Here is an 8,985-nt window from a genome sequence, read left to right on the forward strand (position 1 = left end):
AGCGTCAACAATACTACAGCGAGAATACAAGTTACGCCTTCTTTCTTTGCATGAATATTTGGGAGGCTTTATGCAAATCTTCCCAGATAGTGACGTAGGTATGTGGGGGCGTGTTAGAACGAGCCGTTTTAGGTAGGTGTGGTTGAATCTTAACTTTTATAAAGAATATCTCTTTGGATTTGAGACTTTAGTTTTTGCAACTTTACAGATCTTCTTTATGCACCAAGAGCTTGTAACACTCCAAAGAGAAAGGAAAAATTGAAATTGCATCATATGACCCCTTTAATGTCTGCTAGTCACCCCACGGAAGAGAGGGGCGGGGTCAGCAAAGCTCATTAGCATTTAAAGCAACACAGACTAGAACGGCGGGCTGACAACAGAGCTGATTTTGACAGGGTAAAAAGGGTGTTTTTTACACTACTATTGAGAAATTTTAACCAAAGTATGTTATAGGCTTTTCATTAAGACCTTAAAGAATCATATCAACTTGTGGGAAATGGGCATCCGATGACCCCTTTAAAAACACAAAGAAATTAAGAACTTGGTGGCACTGTAACAGAAAAAAATGGCTAGGCTATTACTGTTTGTTGCAAACTCAAGTGTCTTATATCATTGGAATCACTGAACAGCTTGAGTAAAGTCTAAGTCTAAGTATAACAGACATTCACCCATTTGCGACACCACAGTGAAGCGCTGGAGTTTTCCATAGATCCCTAAAAATGGTTCATTTCAGAGCCCAGACCACTATGGTTTTCAAATGACTTGTCAGTATGGATCGGCCTACTGTCATTTATTCATTTACTTGAGCAGTGGAGCGACACAGAATATGAAAATCCTTTTGCTCAGGAGGACAGTGAAGACATGAAAATGAGCTTTGAGAAATGCAGTCTTCTGAGTATTGTTGCCATGCCAACAATCTAATGCTTGAGTTGATTCACAGAGAAAAGCCTACATGCTCACTAGTTGTAATGCTGCAGGGGATACAGTAAAATATAGGTTAGAGGTTTATGTTTTGCATTGGTATTTTAAGAGTAAAAATATGAATAAACCATTTAAAGATCATTTTAGGGCCCTTGTGAGCTCTATCCAGGGTGCTGAAATATGTCTCATAGTATATAGATTGAGAGAGAGAGATATTATTCATGCAAGGCAGGTGCGTCATTACCATAATAAACCCCTACTTAGCCTTCATTCAAACATAATTAATTCAAAGGAAGTATCGGGAAGGCAACAGGTGGGGCACGGTGACGAACTACTTCCGGCATCTGGAGACCGAGGACAGACGAGCCGAGTGTATTTTGAATGCAGCGTCCAAAAGACAAAAATAGCGGAGTAATATTTTTTATATTTGATACAATCGCACCGGTGTGATTAGATCGTTCAGTGCGGCACAGCATCCGTTGCTAAATTCAAATCTGCGTTCGCTGGCTGATGCTGCGCCAGAGACAGACGCGTTTTCACAGCGCTGCGCATTATAACCAATCACACACGATTCTGTTGAGCTTAGGAATGCAATGGCCAATCAGAGACGTTCAGATGAGTCGTCGCTGAAACGCGGTGTTTTGCCTTCATCAGAAACAACAAAGTGCAGATGTGCGTACTAAGATATTACTTTCACAGTGTAAACAGCTTCAGTGATTTTAATGGAAGTTTTTGAGAGTGCCTCTGGCTAGACTGAATGAAAACGTTCTTTGATAATGTAAATGTTCTTTGCTCTCTGTAAAATAAAAGTGTTATAATTAGTAACATACAATATTGTTATCAAATTCACATTAAATACAAAGTCAGTCGTATTAAAAATATTTTATGGCATGACACCCTTATCTGGTACTTAAATAAAAAGTCGGGTTTTTGTGTGTAGTTAATAGATTACACTATTAGTCTACTTTGCCCATCACCATTGATCAAATAACATAATCTATAAAGGTGCAAAACGCATTTACTTACATATATTTGAGAAATGAGATATTTCCAGATAGGCTATAGGCTAGTTAACAAGTTTGAAAATATTTCGAATAAAAAGAAAAAATAAATAAATAAAACATAAGCCTATATCAGTTATACAGTGCTATCGTGGCTGCTGTGTGTCACATGACAAGCATGACCCCCCCACCCTTTTTTTGTCCTGCTAAAGCTTTGTCCGTTCACTACGAGACCAAAAGCAAAATAGGCTAAGCTGTAAGTAAGCAACACGAAGTTCAAGTTTTTAAGTTGTATATAGGCCTAGCTGTGATTTTACTATTCTCATAAAATTAGAATGATTATTGAAATTTCATAAATATAGTTAGGTTATCGGTTTTTTCACAGCTAGTATAGGCCTATACTAAATAGACACTCAAATAATATTTTCACACTTTTTGCATCTAGCCTACTGGGGGAAAAAATACAGATTGACTGGAAATTAGGAATAATTTATTTTATTTTGTCATGTTCTTCACTGACACTAACTTTTGCAAAGACTATCTGGGACAAAACTATTTGTTATGGTGGAAATTAAACCTTTAAACCTTCAAATGAATATTGAAACTATATAACTTCTATAGCTTAAATGTTTATTTCATTTTCATGTCATGTTTATTTCATTCTATTTTGCTTAAATAAGCAATGTTTCAAAAAAGTAACATTTAATACTTTTTATTTTAAGATTGGAAATCTGGGTCTGGGATAAGCGTAACAAATCATGCATATTAATAAAGTATGTAAAAAATGCATTTGAAAAGTGACAACAAAAATGAATGGGAAAGGAATGGGTAAAATGTACTAGACTGTGTGTGACCTTCATTAACAAAAAAATATACATAGGCTATGTTTTAAGAAAGAAAAAAATTATATAGAATAATTATATTTTACGGGTTTGGAACAACATAAAGGTTTCAAAATAAAATAAAAAAGGTTTAAAAATTAAACATTTTATGAATTTGAAGTTTATGAATTCATTTGACGAATGGAGACGTTAGGGCAGATCAAAAATCTCCAAAATATTATATTTGAATACAAAATTAACCCCTACGACAAAAATGCCCAAAGTTGAAAAATAAGCTACACATAGGCGATAAGCCTCTTGAAGCAACATGTAACGGCACAATAAAGCTTGCGGTATAGAGTTGTTGAGATCTAAAGTGATCTCCATATATCAGGTCTTGCGATCTTTTCCTCTTTTAGCTTCCAAACCACAGGCTTTCCAAAGACCCCAGCGAACACCGTGCGTCTCATACAAACGAGCGACTGCAGAGCGCCGTTCAGTGTTTCCTCTCGCCAATTTCAGCTTTCGCCTGATGGGGCCACCCTTGCACCTCTTGGAGTCCCCATTTCTCTCTCTCTCTCTCTCTCTCTCTCTCTCTCCTAAACACACACACGCCCGGATGGATGACTTCACTGTTCCGCCCGGGTTTCCTTTATGATCGCGGGATCTCCCGAATCTTACAGCAGACTTCACCCGACCGCTGATGTAGCCGTACACTCAGCTGCGCTCTCTCTCTCTCGCTCGCTCTCTCATTCTGCACCGAGCACTCCAGTCCGTTTGGAAGTTGGCGGTGCGAGGAGTCTGACATTTACGCGCGGGGATATCTACGCAAAAAAACAAAACAAAAACAAGTGCACTTGTTTTGCGGTGATAGTTGCCATATCCACCGTAGCTGCCTACATACATCAGTCCTTTTGCGCCTTCTGCGTCGCGAGCCCGTCCTTCAGCAGTCATGTCCGAGGTTCTGCCGTACGGAGAGGGGAAGATGAGCGGATACGGAGCGGACAACGATGTCAGTCAGATGTCCTTCAGCTGCGGGCTGCAGGACACCAACTCGTTCTTCGGAGCGTCGCAGGCGAAAAGACCTCCAAAACTTGGACAGATCGGCAGAGCGAAGAGAGGTGAGAACGTTACCTGATTGAAGATAACTTACTGAAGTTAAAGGAATAGAGACTTGCGTTTTCACGCACCTTTTCTTCCGTGCAACATAAAAGGAGATGTTAGGGAGAACGACAGCCTCGATCACCGTTCACGTTCATTGCACGGGACAAAATATGCAGTGAAAGTGAATAGTGATCTAGCCTGTCAGTTCATAACACTTAAATCCACACGGGTTTACAACGTAAAGACGAGAAAATGACAGAATGCATTTAAATGCATGCATATTTTGACAAGTTTGACATTTGTAAAAATGTCTTCCTCAATATGTTGGCTAAATAACAGGCTATTTCATGCAACCCGACTGAGAAATGACCTTTTTAAATAATATTGTTTCGCATTCAATATGCATTTTATCTCTATCTCTAGTCTAGATCTCTAGTCTTGTTGCGCAGTTTCAAAGCGCACAGAACACACATGCTAGATTGGCGAAGTCTTGACATCAGCTGTCTGTCTGTCTTCTTTCCAGTGGTCATCGAGGACGACCGAATAGATGAGGTGCTGAAAGGCATGACCGACAAATCATCACCGGACGTTTAAACGCAGACATTTCAATTTTTTTTTATCACCGATTCGAAGCACTTGTCGGTTGTGCATGTGAAGAAGATTGCAAAGAGATGGAGAGACGGTGGCACGACGCTCGAACCACGAGGAGACTCAACTAAAAAGGGCAGACGCGAATAAAAGAAGGGAGAGACGGAATTTCCTTTGGGGTTTGCTGGCAGCTCTCCCATATAAACGACAATGGAAGCTTTGAGGAAGATGTCGGAGATGATGTTGAGGCTGCGTGCTGCGGCTCATCTGTGAATAAGGATGGATGGACTTGCCATTATTATTCCACGACCATCATCTTCTTCCAAAAGCGCTGTAAGCAACACGAAGTTCAACCGAAGACTGAACCGTATCTTACGCTCTGTTACTATAGATGTACAGTATCTTAGCTCAAAGACCTTCCCCATAACACACAAACACGCACACGCGCACACACATATATGGATCTGCCTTGAGCGTCGACTTCAATCCGACTGCTGCTTTTAGAGACATTTTAGACTTCACACGCAAAGACATTGAGCTCCCATAATGATAAATGAACTATGTACGGATGGTGCAATGTGAATATTTTCTTTCGCTATTTTGCATCATATTCTTTTTTCAGAAATTGAGAATATTATCATACACATGCCCACAGGTGTTGAAGCGTCGTCTGGTGATCTATAGTTTTGCCCTTCATTGCAGCTGATTTGCGCACCTGCGCCACGGATTCACATCATCAGTACAAGCACAGAGGAACATTGTGCATTACCACCTCTTGTAATTAACCCAACATGAATGCATCTTGATTTCTTCCAAGCCTCATTTTATACATTTCAATTTCTTTTTCATCAGCTCCTCACATTTCTGTTGTCGTGTCCATCTCTTTGCATGAATTTTCACTCCGGTGCCAACAGAGGTGCCACCATGAATCTTACCCTGGCACGCTTCTTTTTAAAAAATAAAGTCATATTTGTATTTTTATATCTAAATATTTGTTATTTAAAATGATATGCTAGTATGTCGTCTTAAAGATTCATCAACAATGATGTTTATATTTCAGAGAAAAACCTTTAGACAGGGACGAGAGTGTAATTCAGTTTGGTTCAGTTCTTTAAAAAAAAAGACTTGATGAATGAATGTTTCTCGGGTTTTTTGCACACACACATCTGTGTTGACCTACTGTTATATATGGAAATCGTAAACTGTGACTTGAGCTTTGTTGATGAATTTGTTAGAAAAATGGCGATATTAGAAATCTACTGCACTGTTTACGAATATCTTCAAATAACTTGTTATTTGACAGGTTTTTGGACATTACGTTTCTTTTGTTGATTTGATTTGGATTTTTTGTACCATTATTCTAAAGAAACTGACTACGGTTTGTTGTGCATGAAACCTTAATACTTTTCAATAATGGAACATCGTTTTATTAAGCAAAAAAAGCGACAAAAATGTCATGACATTCTAAGAATGAATCATTGCATATTAAAATACCATTTTCACTGTATTTGGTGAACTAATAAATGGTGGAAGAACATACAGATGTGCGTTTCTGTCGTCATTTGGCTGCATTACAAAGAGGTAAACAAGTCTGACACAAATATTGATTTTGAGGTCATCACAACACATGCACAGCCTGCTGGTGAACCCATCTACATTTACAGTAGGCCTATACTAATAAACAAGGCACAAATATTATAAATCAAATGATGAAGCAAGTATGATGACATTTAAAAATATCCATATTAAATGACCACATCAAGCTGTTGTCCTCAAATGAAATATTAATGTTTCAATATAATTCATGTCAGGATGGTTGTATCTTACTGTGGAGCTCAGAGAACTGCAATCTTCTTTCAGCCTGTCATCTCCTCACAGATCTTTAGTGCTGGAGTCGTCTATGAGGATGAAACCGTATGGAGAGAGTGTTAGTGCACTCCAGGCCTGTACTTCTCAAAAAACGCAGTGAAGTTTGGCACCAGCTCTGATGGCCATGTAATCACACTCAGAGTGATTCAGGCTAAGCTCAGTCATGACAGGGAGATTGTTCTTGTGGCATAAGGTCCTATGAGAGCTTTGAGCTGTGCTACTACTTTTACTGGAGGATCTTCTACACTTCGATATAAAATAGAGATTGGAAGATGGATTTTAGGCCTTGATGTATTTGGTCAAGAAAGTCATTTGAGAAGGGAGAGTACACCCCAAAATTAAGTCAAGTCACCTTTATTTCTGTAGTGCTTTATACAATACAGATTATGTCAAAGCAGATACACAGCGATACACAGGAAAATAGCAGAATCAGTTATAGAAACTCGACAATATGGAGACAATTCAGATTATGCTGTAAAGCAGCTCTAAAATATATTAGTTCTTATTATTTAGCTGAACTCAGTTGAGTGTTGGTTCAGTTCAGATAAAATTCATATCAAGTTCATCAAGTTCTACAAAAGGCAGCAATGTCGTTGTTCAATTCAAGTCAGTTTAATGCTGATTCAGTTCAGTCCAACACTATAGTGACAATGTTTTAAGATGCAATTCAGAAAATTCAGTCATCGTTTACTCACCCTCGTGTTGTTGAAAACCTGTAAGACTTACTGTCTTCTGCAAAACACAAAAAAATATATTTTTTGTCTTGTCCATACAATGACAGTCAGTTGGGTCCAATTTTGTTATTGTGTTTTGCAGAAGAAAGGAGGTCATATAGATTTGGAGCAACATGGGTAAGAAAATAATGGCAGATTGTTCATTTTGGGGTGAACTTTCCCTTTAATATAAACACATGCTTAAAAAGATGCACATAAAACAAGCTAGCTAAACCAGGTGAAAAAATTACCACAGTATTAGGTCTTTTTTTCTGGTGAGGTCATTTAAGCTGAATGTTACTTCCACACAGCTTGAATTAAACCACATGCTGCTTCCTGTTTACACCAAACTGTAAACACAAAAAGATACTTTTTAAAAATTGGATTTTTTTTGTGCACACAGTGAAAATCAATTGGGTCCCATGTTGTTTGTTCTCCAAAATATCTTGTTTCTTTTTTGTGCTATGCAGAAGAAAGAAGGTCAAAAAGGTTTGGGCTGACATGAAAGTGGATTATTCCATTCACTGAAAGTCAACTGGGTCCAATGTAGTTTGGATCCCAATGTTCTAAACAATATATTTTTATTTTGTGTTTCGCTAAAGAAAGAAAGTCGTACAGGTTTGGTCTGACATGGGGGTGAGTACGTGATAACATAATGTTCATTTTGATGTGAATGTTCCCTTTAAAAGTAGAAGTGGCACATTAAAATCAAGCTAGCGAGTAAACAGACCAAGTAAAAACACAATCAGGATGTTAGTGGTGATTTCAGGTAATTATTTCTATTGAGGTTGTTCATTTAAGCTGAATATTGTTTCTACACAGCTTGGATAAAGCCACATGCTGCTTCCGGTTTACTCCGAACACTCTGAAATGCAGTTAGATTTTACAGCAATATTGATGTTTTTCTTCACACACAGTCAGACACACATCTCCGATACAACGTGTGCCTTTCAACCGCAAGAGAATCAATGGCTTTTATCCGTGATCTGTACTGTCATGCGGCCATGAGTGGGCTTTGGGTCAGCTATATCCAATGTGTGCAATGAGGCTCAGGATCCATCTGGAAACAAGTCAGGCATACCTAAATCAATTTAAACTTCAATACTCATCCAATCCTGATAACGTTCTATAACTCCAGCTGACCCAAGCTCAAGTTTGGCTTCTAAAATTTCCAAACGATTTTTATAGATGATCAATGGCAGTTTACCCTCAGCAGTTATCCCAACATCTGTGCGTGTTCATTCTCGAGACTCGACGAGGTCCTTGCACAGCAGAAAGTCCATCAGACAGTCACTCAAGCGCAGTCAAGGACACTCAGCTTCACCATCTCAGTCTATTAATACACCTTCATGGCTGTTGCAGTGTTCCTGAACAGCTCCAATGCCCAGGGGAATCCTTAGCGCTTCACACATGCTGCTCAGAGCTGGAGATTACTGATACACTATCTGAACAGACAGGCGGCCCACGGCAGCTCTGGAGTGACTGAACGACGCTGTGGCATGACCCAATATGGAAAGCCCAACTCTCGGTAGATAATGACAGCGTGATAACGGAGGAAAGAAGGAGAGATGACATTCTAAGATTCTCAAAGAATGAGCTCTCTGTTGGAAGAAATGAAAAGCACGAGAGAGAGAAAGACATTTGATTTAAAAGCATTGTCCTTGATTCATGCCAGTTTGTAGCTTTCATTTGGTGCTACTTTGATCTCCATCATTAGCGATAATAACATATTTTCTTGCAGTGAATTCTCATTTCACGCCACTGTGAGTCAAAGTGTAAGTGTTTGAACTGGCTAGTATGAACCATAAATATGCACAGATTCACATTCAGCCACAGAGGAATAGATGTCAATGTCATACTGCCAAACCAAATACTCATACTTTTGGCATTTTTTACTTTTAAAGAGCATTGTAGATAGACAACAGGAACTGATGAGCAAAAGATGGTTGAATGGCATCTGGAAATGTT

At 38.8% G+C, this 8,985-nt stretch overlaps 1 protein-coding gene across 1 annotated transcript; it reads left to right on the top strand.

The window, feature by feature from the left end:
* The first annotated feature begins 3,377 nt into the window (after nt 1–3,377).
* LOC107600060 (calcium/calmodulin-dependent protein kinase II inhibitor 2-like) lies at nt 3,378–5,268 on the top strand. Its single transcript, XM_016291827.1, has 2 exons — nt 3,378–3,864; nt 4,371–5,268. The coding sequence occupies exons 1-2, from the start codon at nt 3,696–3,698 to the stop codon at nt 4,439–4,441; spliced, it is 240 nt and encodes a 79-aa protein (XP_016147313.1). The 5' UTR covers nt 3,378–3,695; the 3' UTR covers nt 4,442–5,268.
* Nucleotides 5,269–8,985: the final 3,717 nt, after the last annotated feature.

Source organism: Sinocyclocheilus grahami, unplaced genomic scaffold (genome assembly GCF_001515645.1).
Source record: "Sinocyclocheilus grahami isolate Dianchi unplaced genomic scaffold, SAMN03320097.WGS_v1.1 scaffold277.1, whole genome shotgun sequence".
Taxonomy (NCBI): domain Eukaryota; kingdom Metazoa; phylum Chordata; class Actinopteri; order Cypriniformes; family Cyprinidae; genus Sinocyclocheilus; species Sinocyclocheilus grahami.

Coding starts and splice junctions, on each gene's coding strand:
- LOC107600060 (XM_016291827.1), top strand. CDS start 3,696: ATGTCCGAGGTTCTGCCGTACGGAGAGGGGAAGATGAGCGGATACGGA. Junction 3,865..4,370: donor GATCGGCAGAGCGAAGAGAG/GTGAGAACGTTA, acceptor TCTTCTTTCCAG/TGGTCATCGAGGACGACCGA.